Raw genomic sequence first — 17,349 nt, 5'->3', positions numbered from 1 at the left:
TGGCAGGCATCAGCGGCAGCGCTGGCACCACACTGAGCAAATTATATGTATGAAACACAGTAGTATCCCAGAGATATAGCTTCACTAAAATCTGTCAAGTATTCTTCAACTTGTGCTTCAAAAATAGTCACTTAAAGGCTTATTAACCATTATTTGGGTGGATGTTAATATTTAGTAAAATGCTGGGTAATTGCATAAGAAATGAATGGTAAAATACTCAGAATTGCAACCCCTACCACAATGAATACCATCCAGAGCATAGACCACATCTTTCTGCATATGTTTTCTTTATATCTTTTGTACAGTGTGTGTGTTGTTGTTTCCTGCAATACACATGGTTCTGTGCAGTGCTAGGCAAAGCCAGTCCACTGTAGTCTTAGAGCAGTGTACTTTCTATGCAAAGACATAGTCCTGGAAGGGATTATGGGGTCCCTGCTGTACAATATAAATTGCATCTTGTATACTGTTATCTTTCAAAAAGTACCACAATCACTAAAATCTTCACCTGCTGGTTATCCAATTTTCCATTTCACTTGCTAATTAAATTGTTCAGCCTTGATTTCATTTGCTGATTCTTTTGGCTCTTCCCACCCATTCCTGTAGAAGGGAGCAGAAGCCAGCTTGCAGACAGTAGTTTGATTCACTGTTATTTACAACTTACTTGAGTTTCCCATTCCAGGTTTATAACATTAGCAGGATCTTTCAAGTGAAATAGCTGCCTGCTTGGAGGTACAAGATGCTTTATAACCCCCCACTGACTTATAGCTGACACTCAGATGTGAGCTTCTTTATAAGACATAAGAGTTGCTGGAATCTTATAATGCCCCATACTTAGGTGTTTGTTGTTGTTGTTTGTTTTGTTGTTTGTTTGTTTGTTTTTCTTTTTCACATGCATGGGTTTCAAACTGCACATCACTTCATTTTAAGGAAAGCAAGGCATGAGTCTCTCTTGGGTACCTTGTCTTTAGAGTTCAATTCTATTGTTTCTCTTGATATTTTTGGGACTCAGGAGCCAGAGGCACTGGAGCGGAATCATCACTGCGACAGCCTTTTCACATTTCAATAGCTCAGGTCCCTACTAAGCCAGTATTGTTTCTCTGCCACATGTCAAAAGGAATGGGTGACAGCATTGTCACACTGCACAACGTCAGTCCAAACCAAGACCTGAGAAGAAGGAACGGCAAACTTTCTGCATACGTGGTTTGTAGAAGTGACAGTTTCATTCACCCTTTCCTACCTACATCTCCGACCATATACCTGCAGTTTTAGCCTGCTCATAGATCCGCTTATAGGGTCACGTCCAGTCTTCTGCTCTTCCAGCGTCCTCTGAATTCCAAACCAGAGCTGAGTGCTGCTGCCCCTGGCACATCTGGTTAAAACATAAAAATAATAATAAAAGTATGTGCCCTGGAGATCTGGTTTCCCCTACTCTGTTATAATCCCTTTCTTTCTTCACTCATAGACATTCCCTTAGCATCCAGGAGTCAGAATGATCTTTTTTTTTTTTTTTTTATTCCTCCCTAGATCACATCTGACCTCCCATCTCATCCACCCCCTCTTCATATTCTTGAAGAGAGGTAGATACTCCCTTTCCTTGATTCTGAGCTCTGCCCTGTGCCTGTGTGACTATTCTTCCCATCCTGCCTCATCCCTGTACTCTACCCACACTCCTCACCTTTGCTCCTCCTCCTACCTCCACCATCCTTTCTCTTGCAACCTACCTCCTACATTTGCTTATTCTTCCCAATTGTCTTTACTCTTTTCCAGATCCCTCTCACAAGCCCACTCTCTGTTTGTTGATAGTGGCTGCTCCCAGGGTAGAACTTTCTTTTTCCTCCTCCTCATATGCCCATTCTCTAGCCCATACTTCAAAATATCAGCTCCTATATGATTCATTCACCATATAACATTTATTTTCTCTTGCTTGATTCTTCATTTTCCTCTCCACCTTCTTCAATTGGCAAACATTTTTTTTCTGGCTGGCATTAAACAAGAAGACTTTAGGTGTCAAACACTGAATTTGGGCCAACCAAGCAGCATTCAAGGCTCAGCAGCACCATTTTATAGAAAATTTCAGCAGTGGCATCAAAAAACAGATAGGATTTAGATATGAAACCATTGCAGATATACAATTGCCTGTGCAGCAGCTGCTTTAGCTTGAATAGGCTCTTTGGCCTAATCCACAAACAACTGCACTACAGGAGTGAGATGGCAGGACTGTTTCTGTTGGTATTAGTGCTATTACTTTTGACCTGCCCACTACCTCTCTGTGCCTCTCCTCTCTCTCTCCAGGGTTGAAGATGAACATGTCTCTCTCCCCACAGTCATGTTATCTGCTGGCGTTGCAACATGGTAAATCCAGGAAGCAGCAAAAGCAGCAGTTTTGCAGCAATAGGAATTTGGGTATATTAAGTTGCTGCTTTATTAGGATGCCTGCCTAAAAAATATGTGGTCTAGACTGTGGTTGCTGTGTCTGCACAAAACACAGACCTGGCTGATGTACTCTGTGTATCTGTTATGGTCTTGTGATAGTGGAGTTCAGCACGAACCCAGTATTTGGTCACGTGCTGAAGTGAACTCCTGGGCTGTCCCTGCTGCTGTCAGGTGGATATCTCAGGTAGCTCATTTAATGCTAGCTTGGGTTCTCTACCTGCATCATTTCTTCTCCCATGATCATGACAGCAGGAGAATCTGTTTCAGAAGAAGAAAAAAGGATCATACTTTCCATGCTCATTTTCAATATATAGCTTTGTTGTGTCTTTCTCTCTCATTTACACTCTGGGGTCATTTGACCTCCTTTTATTGCTTCGGACCTGTTTCTTGGCCACCAACCTTATATGACCTGCAAGGAAAAGGAATGTGGCTCCTTCCAGAGTCAGTTGGAGAGTGGCTGACAGTGAGGTATGCATCTAGCTTTCCTTTGAGCAGTGTGAGTGCTTTGGAGTGCCTGCCACTTTTGCTAATGCAGGCCTGTGCACTGCCACTGTTGCTGCTCTCATGACCCTCCTGCTTTGGTACAATTTCTCTCTCATGCCATAGCAGAACAAAGCAGAGCTCAGGGCTTCTCTCGTGGCAGCACTCTTCTTCTTTCAGGGCATGTGAAGGATGCTAAGGTCTATTTAGAATCACAAACACTGTGAAGGAAAATGAATAAACATAAGAAGTGCCATCAGTTCTTCCCACCGAAAATCCAATAGATGAACAGAACAAACTCTAATCAGCCATTCTTCTGGGTCAAAAGGGAATTAAACAAGTTCATGGCCAAGTGAGCCTCATTTATGAGACAGTCCCTGACATAGGCTCAGTGTAATTGGCTCTTACCACAGTTCACAAGAAGTTATGAGGCAGTCCCTGTTATGAGACAGTCCCTGACATAGGCTCAGTGTAATTGGCCCTTGCCACACACAGTTCAAGTAGTTTCATCTTGTGTAGTCCCAAGTTTCACCATAGATGTCAATGTCTGACCTATTCTGTGAAAGCATCCAAGGTCCTTTTTTAGGCTTGAAAAATATACATCTGTAGTTAACAGAGCTGCCTAATTACAGCCTCTTTCTAAAGAAAAATAAATTTTCCCTATACCCAAGTCAATCTAGCTAGGCACTCAGACTCTGGGACCATTTCCAAATGGTCCAGTATGAAATACAGAAACTGCTGGGATTTTGAGGCATTGGCTGTACAGACAGAAAAGGAAGTGTCTTAATGAGATATGCCAAGCAGCACAGTCTCTGGGATAGGGCACCAGATTGGGAGTCAGGAAACCTGGGTTGTTATCACAGCTCTGCTATTGCTTCTTTGCCTCCGTGTGCTTTAGATTCCCTTCTAGCCATCTGCTTGTCTCAGTTACTCAGAGCAATGTACCCAACCTTCCTGTGCACACACGTCGCCAGAGGAGCTTGGTGATGTTCCACCTCTCTCTGTGTCTGACTCCTTCCTCTCCTCCCCTAACCCACCACATGGGATAATTAGCACTGCTTCCTCAGCTCCCACTCAGAGACAGCTCCCCTCCTTCGTTCCTCTTCCCTGCTGCCTGTGGCTGAACTAAGGAACCTTGCTGGACCTGACTGACCATCCAGAGCCTCACAGGCACAGACACAGCTCCAGCTCATGGCCCTGACAACACAACATAGAGCACCTGGTCTGGCTTTGCAGCCTGAGGAGTTTACCAGCTTGTGTTCTGCCTGACCTGCCTCCTTTCCTCCACTTGCAACTAGTGATTTGAACTGGGGAATGTGGATAACGGAGCATGAATCCCTCTGTGCCTTGCAGTGGATAGCAGAACACATAGATACCCACGTGGAGCTCCTTCTGTGCTAGGAGCCTGGTGAGAGATGGCTGCTGACGTGAGCGTCAGGAGCATGGGTTGCCTGGGAAGCAATTCCTCTCCTGAGTGCCTGTAGATGCCTCTCTGCTGTTCACCTGTCTTGGATGCTCAGGGACAAAAGCCAGTGCAGTCAGGAACAGCCCTTTTCCTGTGCATGAGTGGAAACTGTAGTGGATTTAATGATAAAATCAGTGCTGCTCAGTGTCCCTTCTCCTGCAAATGGAAAAGTTGCTAAGAGAAATGGCATCACAGCAGAGAGGCTTAGCCAGGCACTCATGTAGTAGTGCTGGATCCCAGCCTACTTGAAGATGTGGGACTATCTGTTGATTCGTTCATAAGTCCATCCTCAACTTCCCTGGCAGTCCAACCCTCCAAAAGATTTGTATTTTCCTGTACTGGAGATGATGTCCAGAGACATAAGCAGGATGAAAAGAGATTGATCGGAATCCCCATGTTGTAGCATGGCTGCAAGAGCAAACTATTGTAACATGTTCCTTGACTGTTTTAATGTTTTGTATTGCAGTCACTTACAAATGCTTTTAGACATCTTCCTGAGTGCATATACATGGGAATGCTTGCAGGGAATTGGGAAGTACTTTGCAAGCCCCTGCAAAATTTCAAGTGATTGTTTTAGCAGCCTTATGCTTAGTGCAATGAATTTGAACAGACAATATTTTTAATACCTCGTTAAAATAAAATAAAAAATCCTTTGGTTTGTTTATATCACTACTAAATCCTACAAGCAGAAGGGGCTTTGCATTGAACTGTGTTATTGTCATGACTGTAGGAACCTGTGCTTACTCTAAATTCATTCCATTTTTTACTTTAAAACAAGGTCAAGGCTACATCAGTTCTGATTGCAGTTAGCCAAGGATCTTTCTCTAAAGTAAATGTATCTAGTAAAACCCTTCTCCAGCATCTACTCCAACCATTCCTCCATAGCTGTTAAATCTGCCAAGAAGCCTCCACAGTCCAGGGACCCCAGCTAAAACATATAAATGAATCAGAGGCTGTTGGAATCAGGAATGGGGCCAAAGAGACTGTAGAGATAGTTGTTATTTAAAGGTAATTGAGTGAAATGGGTGATGGAAAAAGCTGAAGAAAAATAGAAGCTCCTCGGAATGTTCACACTCTGCCTTCCACCCTGCAGCTGAGATCCCAGGTTCTCGGTTGAGTAGATCTGCTTTTTTGCTTCTCTCAAACAAGAGCCTAGAAATTGTGCTTATGTTTTCCCATCTAATGCAAAGCTCCCATCCATACTAATGTGAGAGGGGCTGAAAGCCGGTCCTTTTGGGTTCCCTTCTAGTGCCTGTGTTGGATTTAATGTTATGCTTTCTGAAAAGGAAAACCAAGTGGAAAATTTCGAATCCTGGCTACTTGGGAAGCTAAACATCTCACTGCACACAGGCACTGAAGAGTGCTTTTAGTGAGAAACAGAGAACCTCTCACTACATGATAACATGCTCAAGTGTGAATTTAGATACCTATTTTTAGCTCTCCTGGCTCTAGCTATGAAGAGCTGACCAATGAATGTGAATTCAGGCATATATTTAATAGTTCTGAAATACTTTAAACAATTATATGCTGCACAGTACTAGCCTACGTGTGTGATTTAATTCCCATTCCCCTTGTCCCACTTCCCCAGTTCATTGTCGCTAGCACGTTCCATCTTTTAGTAGCAGAGTCGAATTTGAAGGGAGGCTGGGCTGTTTGAGTGGGGTTAAAGCTTGCATTCATTGTACAGGCAAAACCAGAGCAGGACTGTGATATTGGTTGGCTACTTGTGAGCTAAAATGTAAATGGTATAGTAAATGGACTGCTAGAATCATCAGTCTGCCTGTTTAAATTAGGAAGCAGAGAGAGCAACAGAAGATTTTGCCTGTTCCCATGAGCTATTGGCAGGTAACATTGGTCTTTGGCAAGAACTGGGTCCTGCCTGTGATGCTCCTGGTGATTCACCCAGCCCTCGAGTGTGATGTGTCTGTGCTGTGCTTTCACCATCTGTAAAAATGTGTTCATAGAATTGTAGAAGATCCCGAGTTGGAAGGGACTGACGAGGATCATCAAGTTCCGACTCCTGGGTCTGCACAGGACCACCCAAAAATCAGACCCAATGTCTGAAAGCATTGTCCAAATGCTTCTTGAACTCTGTCAGTCTGTGACCACTGCCCTGGGATTATTATTTATATTCGTTCCCCAGTATGAAATCTTTGAGATTCACAGAAGGAAGTTTATACAGGGCCTGTTCCCACTCCAGCTAGCAGAAAGACCCTTAAAAAGACAAAGTCCCTGAAAGCACAGACTGAGACAACTGCAGTCAATGCTGTGGGGGCTAACTCACCAATTTCATAATAAAATGTTAGGTGTCATGATGCATTTTCTGTGAACAACATGTAGATACTGTTCACAATGCATTATATTAATATATAACTTTTAATATATAATTTATAACAACATAGTATTATAATATATTCTGCAAATGTATTATTTATCCCTGTTTTAGAGCTTAATGGAAGCATCTTATAATTTAAATTCTATGAAGAAAAAGAATAAACAATAATAATAAAAAATATTCCCATCTGTAGTATGTAACACATAGTGTGCTACAAGAAATTTTTAGAAATATTCAGGCAATTTGGCGATTATGTAATCACAGGTGTCAAATTTTTTTTGCAATTCTGACAGCATTATTTCTTAATTTAAATTTGAATTTATTCATAAGCACTATCTCTACCACCCATGTGAATACAGTGAGTCTTTTCTTACAGTGGAATGTGGAAGGGAAAAAGAAGTTGTCAGATTTCTCGCTGGACTGATCATCTTTCCATTGATCCTTGCCTAAGTAAAATGTTAACTGTGACCATTAAATGGGCAGAATCTAGAGTGTATTGAGGCGGTGGTTTGGGGGTTTCTGGATCACATTCAAAATGTGAAGTATTTCAGTGATCCATACACAGTTTGAAAGTAAGATTTTTCATTGCTCTTGAGTGCTTACAGTGTCTTATCTTCTGCCCATGAAGGTTACAGCAGAGTTAGATGCCTGGAATGAAGATCTGCTGAGACAAATGAATGATTTCAATACTGAAGACCTCACTCTGGCTGAGCAACGTCTGCAGCGTCACACTGAGCGGAAATTGGCCATGAACAACATGACCTTTGAAGTCATCCAACAAGGGCAAGATTTACACCAATACATCATGGAGGTCCAGGCTTCAGGTCAGCAGAAAAAATTGTTCTCTGTTTTATATGAGAAGAAACAAAAGAACCACCCCCCCCCCCCCACACACACACACAAAATAAAAAATAAATAAATAAAAATCCTGTATATCAAACAAAAGTACCCCACTACATACAAAATACTTCAACTTTTAACATGAGCCACTCTGGCCTATAGGTGTCTCTCCACACCCAGAACTGTTCCATAAGTTTGGGGAAATTTTGGATTCAGGATTATAAGTCAGAAATTGCTGTTTCTTTGAAAACAAAACTCAGTGTGAAAGTAAAGCTGACTTTCAAGTTCCATTTGGAAACTTTTACAACTGCAGGATGGAGTTTGTTGTCAGTTCCAACATGGAGGGAGAGGAGAGGGCAAGACACATTACACAGGTAAGGACACTTGTCCTTGTACCAGCTCCAGAACAAGCACTGCAGGTAGTCATGAGTTATGAATACTTGAGCTGGCCAGTCTGACCTCAGGTCTGGATAAATTCTAGCTGCTCTAGACTCCTAAGCTTGTAAACCTTTCTGCAACTAGATTTTATCCGGAGGCAAGCTGACCAGATGTGCTAACTCGGTTCTCCTCACGCTTGAGTATCCCTTCCCTGTGCCATGTTTCTGGGTGCAGACATGCCCAAGGGACAGAGAGAGGTGGAGGGAGAGAGGAGCTAGTTATCCAGAAGCCCTCTGGAAAATAATCCAAATATGAGAGCCTTGAAATGTACCATGGAATTGAATTCTTGTTTCCAGCCAGCTCCAATTGGAATTATTTTGTGTATAAAAAGGCAATATGATAAATGGTACTGGAATTTTCCTTTTCAATGTGCATTTGAAAGTTAAAGATAAATAGTTGGATGCAAAAAACCTTTGGCATGTGCTTTTAGGTGACAGACTTGATTCATGTTGATTGGGAGTCTGTCTGGTACTTCTACTCTGCTTCTCAGCAGTAAGATCCTGTTTCCAAGACATCCTATGAATCAGGATTTTTGTGTCCTTGCATTCTGCATTTGGAAAAAAGAGTGTTGTCATTCAAATTAATCACTGCATAAAGCCCAGAAGTGAATGTTACTTGCAAAGCGTTTTAACCTTCTTGAATGTCTGGAAAGAGTGCAAAGCAAGAGTGATTCCCGTTCTTTCCCTCCCCATATGCACTTTCAACATAAAAAAAGATTTTTATAGTTTTATTCTTTGGCAAACATTTTACCCTTAGGCACCCACCTTTAAAAAAAAAAAAAAAAATTGGCAGTATTCAGCCTGATTTGGCAGGCTGCACTCAACAGAGGCTTTAAGATTGCTACAAGAGTATGTTGTGAACTAGACAAGCCGGTGCATTGTGTGAACCATGTGTGTAAGCTTGTAGGAGATCTGCCCACACTGTGTCTGGCCCTGTGCTTCAGCACCCTTGCTTTCTGGGGTAACAAATTAGTCCTAATACATCAGTTAGTATGCTTTTTTTTTTTAATTTTTTTTTTTTTTTTTTTTTTTTTTTAGTACATCTTGGAAGCATCTTAATATGAGTAGGAATCTGTGGGAGGTACAGAATATGATCCAGAACAGAGAACAGTCAGGAGTCTCAGGGCCTGCTTTTTTTTTTTTTTTTTTTTTGATTGCAGACAAAAGATCAACAGCTAGATGAAGTGACTTTTAAAATGTTTTTATAAGATTATCTAAGATCTCTTTCTATAAAGTCTACCTGATAAGAATCCATTGCTCCCAAAGGCAAGGAAATGGAAGCCTCATGGGGATGCACAGTAACTGTAGTTAATCAAAGGTAATGGTCACGTCTGCCTTGTGCAGAATGCTAAATGATGGGAGAATGGCAAAATAAGGGAGAGAGATTACACCTGGGACCCTACTGTTTCTTATTTTAATAAAGGAAAGCTGTAGTCCATAAAAAAATCATTTAATTTTACTCCGTCTTGCTAAATCCTATATCACAGTCACTCAGTGCAGAAGTTAAGGGATGATTGTTCTTACTGTCAGAGCTGTGAACTTGTAGGGGTTCTGGGAAATCAACTGCTATTGCTGCTTCCCATTGTACAGTGTCACCACTGCTACAATCAAAACTCAGCTACAGCCATAGAAGTTAAAACATTTAAAAAAATGGTGATTTTTCAGGGACATTCCACCTAATCAGGCACTCTTTATCGCCTGAGGTTTCTTCCCTTCCATGTAGTTCTCTTTCAGCTTTATTCATTTTAACATGTCACACAGAAACCAGATTCAATTTTGATCGTTCTGGAGTTTGTCTTGGAGGTCCTTAAGCTAGTAAGTCTGTCAGATAAAATTACATCCAGGTTTTTTTCCATGCATGCATGACGCCTTTTTCACTTGAAAACCTTGTGCAGGTACATAAAGGTTTTAGACATGTGCCCATGATTTTTTGCACATCTCATGCAGATTTGGAGCAGTGATTCTCAGGCTGTGGAGTACCTGGAATTCTCTATGAACACTGTGGTGTGGGTACAGTAAATCCAGTTGTCCAGTAATGGACCATGTCAGAATCCATCCAGATATACAGGGCATCTGTGTATGTTCCACATCTGTGCAAGTCCACTGTTTCCAAAATGCCATACAGCACAGAGTGATGTCCCATGTTTTCTTCCACTAGTCCAGCACTTGTGGATGAGCCTGCTTTAGATTAGCCTGTTTTTCACAATGAGAATTATAACTCTTTGAATGTTAAAAAACTCTTTTGAAACTCAAATAAATGTTTGTTTTTGTTAGGGAATATGTAAGATCTGAAAGTCAAGTCGTGTTTTCTGAAATTTTGCAGTACTTTCAAATTGTCTTCCTGTCTGACTAATACCAGTGTCCTTCAGGAAAGAGGTTTGCATTAGAGAATATTGTAACAGTATTCTCAGAAAGACTGGACTTCTTAATGACTCATCAGTTCTTATTTCAATGAGTCTATATTCTGTTTTTCCAGTTTGATTGCAGCTCTATACATCAAAGTATCCCCTGATTAAAGGGGATCTGTGTGCAAAAATTCTCAAAAATGGATATTGATTTTTGGGTGTCTATCTTGATAAATTAAAAGGCCTGGTGTTTCCAAAAGAGGCAGCTTGGAGATTTCTGAGAGTTTAGGATCACAGTTCATGGGTGGTTTAAAACCTCAACCCAAGCGGCAGTGATGACACGTTCATGTCACATTCATTATCATATGTCCCTCAGTCAATCTGCTTCTAGGTACTAAAAGCAACTACACTCTGATAGCTGATTAATTGACAACACATATTTATTTTGTTATTAATGTCCATTTGCATTGTTAATATCATTGTCACCATGAGCACCACAGTCAGGTGTCACTCAAGGTTTACAGAGCTAGCTTTTTATGTGTTAGAAGCAATTTCTCTAAGCCTAGCCTGAAATACACTGAAAAACTGATGTCAGGGTAATTTACACAATCCCTGCCTGTTATGTGGAAAATTCAAAGCCCTTTTGTGTCCTGGGTGTCAAACTAACATAATTCATGTCTTTTCCCAGCATTGCATCACTTAAAAGGGAAATGCAAATCTGTTTCTTTTTGGCTGTGATGTCATTTCTGGGATAAAAAATACATATTGCAATAAAGAGGAGAGTGTGCTGTTCAGTTACAGGCTTGTAACAGTTTGGTCTAAGAAACAGGTTCAGAAGAACTTCAGAAGAGCTTTGTACAGGTCAAAAAGCAATACCACTTCCCTACACTGAATAGTATGTCACACTGCAAATAGCTCAGCTGTAACTCACGTACGTCTTGTAGGATGCTGACCAATGTGGGTACTTTTTTTTGTAAATATCTTTTAAAAAAAACATATTAAATTCATTATCCTTCATGTCATATCTGCTGCAATGGTTGAGACATGAGAAAAAAATGGCAACTGAGTTCAGTTTTATCAGAAAATCATCTGTGCTTTTCTGTCTATCAAAACACAATGTAAAGATTTTATGTATGAAATTATTCTGAAAGCAAAGCTTTCCAATTTGCAAACCAATCTTTGAGAAGAATAAGTGTTCTCGCTGCATGCACTGGCGTTGCAGAATAAATCTGTGTGACATATGACAAGCAAGAAAGGGCAGATCATTCATCATGGGGAGTGCTGGCTGCCCTTGGATAGCATCCCAGTCAGTTCACTGGTTGCCGCTGATGAGTTAGCACAATCAAAACCATACCAGCTGAGTTTGCACGGAGGAAAACCGTGCATTTAATATCTTATAGGTATGGTGAAGTCAAGCGTATGAAAAGCCCGTCATGTCCTAAGGATACAGAGCCATACGCAGGCTAATTGTAACAACGATGCCTCATGTCTGGCATTTGAAAGGAACTTCACTCCTAAGAATAGAAGCATATATTAAATTTCCAGGTCTTAAATGAGAAGCCAGGGGCCATTCTGCTTTATTTGGTAATGAAAAAACTGTTTTGTTTTGGCCGGGAAAGGGAATAAGCCAATCCCTTGCGTTCCCATGTGCTTTTTTCCTGATAAAACCAGAAAGCAGGAAAAAGAGGATAGAGTCAATCATCAGGTCATATTTATTTTGTGTACTGTCCTCTGTGGATACCACTGTGAGAGAGAATGAAAGTCACGAGTCTCTGAGGAGGATAAAGGGGAAAGAAAATAAATCTTTTTAAATGGATTTTAAAAATTATCTCCAGCCTTTGTACAGAAGCTTCTAATTAACACATTTCTTTTTTAATGTCCTAATATTCCATGGAGTCAAATGGCTTTGGAGAAAAGTGTAGTGTTTTCTCAGCATTACAGCAATTTGATTATTTTCTTATTAGGTTCCTGATCCTCCCTGTACTGAGGCCAGTGGCAAAATTCCAGTAGACCTCAGTAAGGGAAGAGTCGGGTCTTTATTAGTTTATAAGGGATTACAGTAACGTAGGATGACATCATAACTCTTCCAGGCCAAACTTTCCCAATTACACTTGTAATGTACTCACCAATGCTATCATACCAAGAAGGAATATGTGACACTCTGTGTTTGTATTTCATATAACTACCACTCGCAAGGCTCATAGGGTCACAAGAAAATTCAGGAGGTGGGAAGGGACCTCAGGACCTCTTTCAGCCTCTGATCAAATTAGGGTCAGCTGTGAGATCAGGCCAGGTCATTCGAGAGTTTATCCTTTTCATGCAAGATGCAAGGAACAGAAAACGTGGTACAAGGCAGCCTTTTTTATCTGGTATGTGAGGAATGGATGAAAGTCACTCTGTGGAATAATTCTGAATGAACTACAGGTTGGTTTAAACTAAGTTGTTGTTAATGATCCCCGAAAGTCCTCAGATGGAAAAGTTGTTTGCCCTGTGGAGTTCCAACTACTCGTGGGCACTATTGTAAATCTGGTGACTAGAATTTACTTTATTTCACTTTTCTAATTTCTTCCACTTCTTTCTTCCTCTTCTAAGTTTTTTTCAACATGCGTTTGTAAAGTATAGGTTAATGATTTACTGTAATGAAGAGAGAATTTCTGCCTTTTTTTTTTTTTTAATTTAATGTTCACACAAGTTTTTGAGCAAAGCTATGGTTAAATCATGTTCTCTTAGTCAATTGCTGATGGGTGAGATGAGCAATGATTACCAGAGAAACACTACATTGTAGAAAAGATGTAGTGGTGCAGAATAGGAAACTGGACAGGCCAAATACTGACGATGAGAGAGTTCAGTGAGAAGGAATTACTAAACGAGTTACAAATCAATGTGTTAGGTGGCAAAAAATGTTTGTGCAACTAGAATTGCAGGTAAGTGTAATGATCTGTCTGCATGTTGTTCTGTTGTAGGCATTGAGCTGATCTGTGAAAAGGACATTGATCTTGCAACACAAGTTCAAGAGCTGCTGGAATTCCTTCATGAGAAACAGCATGAGCTGGAGCTTAATGCTGACCAAACTCACAAGAGGTTAGAGCAGTGCCTACAGCTTCGGCACCTACAGGCTGAGGTCAAGCAGGTGAGAGTTTTTAACCATGCTGCCGGGTCTTAAATGGGTTTTCAACCATTATAGCACATGCTAAACCATTATCTGCCAAGTCACTCACCTTTAGGTGGACAATCTTAATCCCTTTTTCCTTAGCAGTACTTAATTTGCTGACAGATTGCATCATGACCTTTTACAAATAATGAAGGGCTCTGTTCCTTGTACTGCGTGTATGTGAGGCTTCATGAATAGTTATGGGAACTCCATGCAGAACGGACACCCTATCTTCTCAACTGGAATGTGCCTCAAAGCCTGTGTTTTGGGAGTACAATGATTTCATATGGGATCCAGACTGAAGTTATTATGTAGAATTGGCCCAAAGCAAAGGATAACTGAACAGTGATGTCTAAGCATGGCCTTACAGTAGTTTCACATTTTAAGTTATTGCTACACATCTGTTGACCTGTAGGATCCTTTAAAATCTTCTGGGTCAGATAAAAACTTCAATTTGTGGTCTCTATCCTAGGATTTGCTTAACCATCTTGGTATTGTTATATTGCTTTTCCTCCAGATTTCATTCTAGCTTAGGCAATCATGTTCTGCCTCCCTTGTTTTCCCCCCTAATATTTCATTTGGATGCCTTGCATTTCTTTGTTTTCTCGTGCTTTCAAAGCCCACTTTGATTTGAATATTTTGCAACTATAACTGAAACTAACATGGAACTGTCCTGAATTTTGATTTTGAAAATGCAGTTGATTTGTGTTTGTGATAAATTGAAAAGACCCTCCTTACAAAGTTCCAGAGCTCTACAGCGTACTTTGGCTTTCTTCTTGAGACACTGTGATATTCATAGTCACCATGTTAATGTGCAGAGAATCCTTTTTTTCCATAGGTTCCTGATGCTTGTTATACACTACTTAATAGCTAAGTACTAAAAGAATAAATGCTAAAAAATAAAATAATAAATAAATAATAAAATGAAAAAATACAAAAAATACAGGCTATTGCTAGCTGACCAAATCCCTGTAACCCTATTGACCCAGGATGCTGCTTCGGTCAGCCAGCCCGGCGGCTGTTCCTGGAGCCATGCAGTGGCAGTGTAGCATTCTCTGCAGGTACTTTATGTTACTTGCCTCACTGTCAAGTATCTGTTGGGCTCTACTATTCTACAAATCAAAATCTAACCAAAGGAAGTGGTTTTAGGACTGAAATATCTAATACTTACTGTTAGAGAACATACAGCTGCCTTGAATTAGTATTTTCTTAACATAGCTTGGGACTATCAGAATCTTTATTACTGTGACCTTTCACCAAACCAATAGTGAAGAATCATTTTATTTGTTCAGCTGAATGCTACGGACTCCTTTTCTTATTAACCTATAAATTACCACAGCTACAGTTTCTCTTGAAAAGAGCCAAGTTAAAATATATCTGTGCCCTATCTATTTGGTTTCCTGTAGATGAGTCATATTCCCAACCATTTAGCGAAATTGGGAAATATATTGATTTTGGCTTGTAGTTCATCTCCAGTCTGGTCCAAATTTCCTTCACTTTCATTTTAATGCATCTGAGACGATGGATGATCTCATTACCAAATTGCACTCACTCTTGCAAATCAGCTGAGATTTGGTTGCCACAAGACACCTACTGGAGTGGTGGTTAACTTCTGCTGACATAGGAAAATCGGTCAAGACTGCTACGTGTACATGTGTTTGCATTTTGATGTAATGGCTCATGGAAATGCAAAGTCTTTTAACTGTCTCTATCTATTTAAGTCTCGTTTAGGAGGGGTTTCTGCTTTAAATCATATGCACCAAGGGTTCGAATGCCAGGACAATGAATCAAAGTTTGAGGCCATTAAAGCAGAACAATTCAAAGTGAGATGTTCTGTGAACTGCTTTAGACTGGAAATAGTATAGACCAGTGATTCACAAACTCTTTGTTATTTAGAAATACCCTTCCCAAGACTGATTTCCACTCACTTTCCCCACTCATTTTCGACAGAAACTACAGAGCTTGGATTGCTCACATAAAAGTAATAGTAGAATAGAGTTGTGGAGATCAATTTAAAAAACAAACTCTCCAGTGCTGTGCTTGCAGATATTTGGCTTCCAAAATCTCTTGCTTCTTGTCTGTAGTTTTATTTCTTTTTTGATAAGTGTTGAACTTCCTGTAATATAGCCCCGGATATTGTCACAGTGTACCACTATAATTACTTACCAGGTTGTTTTTAAATGAATTTTGGATATTTTTTTCACATGGCCATTATTCATCCATTTTCGGTATTTTAGCGTTAGATTTGCTTCCAGGTAGATATGCCCAAAGGATGATGGAAACCAGTCATTCAAGGTATATCGAATGCACTTCTTTTTTTTGTTCTGGTGTTGGGTTTCTTCTTGTTGTTTTTTCCCCATGCAAATATGTCACAAAGTTCCTGAAAACTGGAGTGCAGTTTTGAACATGACTGAAATTTACCAGAAGGTGTCCCTGCTGGTGGTGGTGTCTTTCCTGGTAAAAGCCACTCAGAGAATCTTCAAAGGGATCAGAGATGTAAAAGGTTCTCTTACATTGTTTTGCCTTTTAAACTTAAAAGTCTGTTCCAACCTAATTTGACTTGTGTCATTATCAAGGCCTTAAAGCCTTTTTTAGGAACATCAAGAGAAGAGTTCTGACTAAAGTAAACCAGCAGAGAGACTCACTACAGGATGCAGAGCTCTTGTTTCTTAAGGAAGGTTGCACATGAGGTGCCTCACTTTTTTTTTTTTTTTTTTTCCTGTAAGTTCTGATGCTGTGCTCAGTGAAGATGTCAGAGTTTCAGGGTATTAATCTTATAAGAATTTGGAACTATTATTTAATTACGGTGGAGCCTTATCCAAAAGCAGTCTGTTTTAAGAAAATTAGAGACACAGGTGGGAATTGTTTCAGAACTGTGGTGGTTGCTGTGTTAGAGAACCCATGCCTTGAAGTTGTTCTCCAGGAAGACGTGGCTTTTATGTAAGTCATTGTTAATGCATTTCTGTTTCTCCATTGTAAAGAAAATGGTTAGGCTTTTTTTTAAGAGTCTTTGGAGATTTATTTAACTCCAGGATTATTTAATCACTGCTTCTATAAAGTTGATAAAATCTGTGATTTGTAGGATGTGTCTGTTTAAAAGCATCCTTAAATCATTGGCTTGCCTGTGCATTCCCAGATAGTGGTGAATCTATTAATAAATGCAACAACCAGAGACGTGTTTTGGTGCTGTATTAGCAGCTTCTATATGTATTTTAATGAAAAGGTGTAGAGCACCATATAAGTTCTTGTTAACCAGATACAAATGTGTGGGAAAGTTAACATTCCAGACAGACCCAGTACAATGCTCTCTCCCAGTCATTTCACGGTTTACTTCCAAAATAGAGGTACAATAAAAAGCTCTGCAGGTGACTGGATTTTGCACTTCGACTTAAGGAAGCTTTAGATACGCCACAAAATGTTTTCTTTGTATGTAAACCACATGCACGCAAAAAGAGGAAAAAAAAATAACAGGAAAACATTATTTTGGAAAAAGCTGATACAATCCCAGATGAGGTACTGACATTTAAGTGTTGCACTTTTGGAGGTAGAACGGGATTATTTAAGTTCTTTCAGACAAAATCTGCTGGGGTTTGGGTGCTCACTGGGTCTGGAAGAGGGAGTGCAGGGGTCCCACAGTGAGTGTCTGAGCCCACTTTCTTTGGGGAGGATGTGGGGGACACAACGGAGGTGGCAGCAGCCTTGGTCAAGAAGAGCTCTGAGAGGCTTTCAGGATGGAGAACCTCAGGCCTGACCCGGAGTACTTCATTCTGCAAGTTACTGAGTTAACGAGACAGTTGTAAAGAGTGATCTGCACATCCATTAACACTGGAGGAAACCTTGCTGCTTTCAGTTGCATAGTTCCT

At 40.3% G+C, this 17,349-nt stretch overlaps 1 protein-coding gene across 10 annotated transcripts in view; it reads left to right on the top strand.

Moving 5' to 3' along the window:
- Positions 1 to 17,349, top strand: part of KALRN (kalirin RhoGEF kinase) — a 495,524-nt gene that overhangs the window by 313,572 nt on the left and 164,603 nt on the right. For all 10 annotated transcript variants that reach the window (XM_082764116.1, XM_082764119.1, XM_082764117.1 and 7 more), the window contains 2 exons: positions 7,342 to 7,537; positions 13,299 to 13,465. In XM_082764116.1, coding sequence (XP_082620242.1) covers positions 7,342 to 7,537; positions 13,299 to 13,465 — 363 coding nt within the window. The remainder of the gene's footprint in view (positions 1 to 7,341; positions 7,538 to 13,298; positions 13,466 to 17,349) is intronic.

The sequence above is a fragment of the Aythya marila genome (genome assembly GCF_965140915.1).
Source record: "Aythya marila genome assembly, chromosome: 6".
Taxonomy (NCBI): Eukaryota; Metazoa; Chordata; class Aves; order Anseriformes; family Anatidae; genus Aythya; species Aythya marila.
The sequence above is the reverse complement of the archived record's forward strand: the minus strand, read 5'-3'. Positions and strand labels throughout refer to the sequence as shown.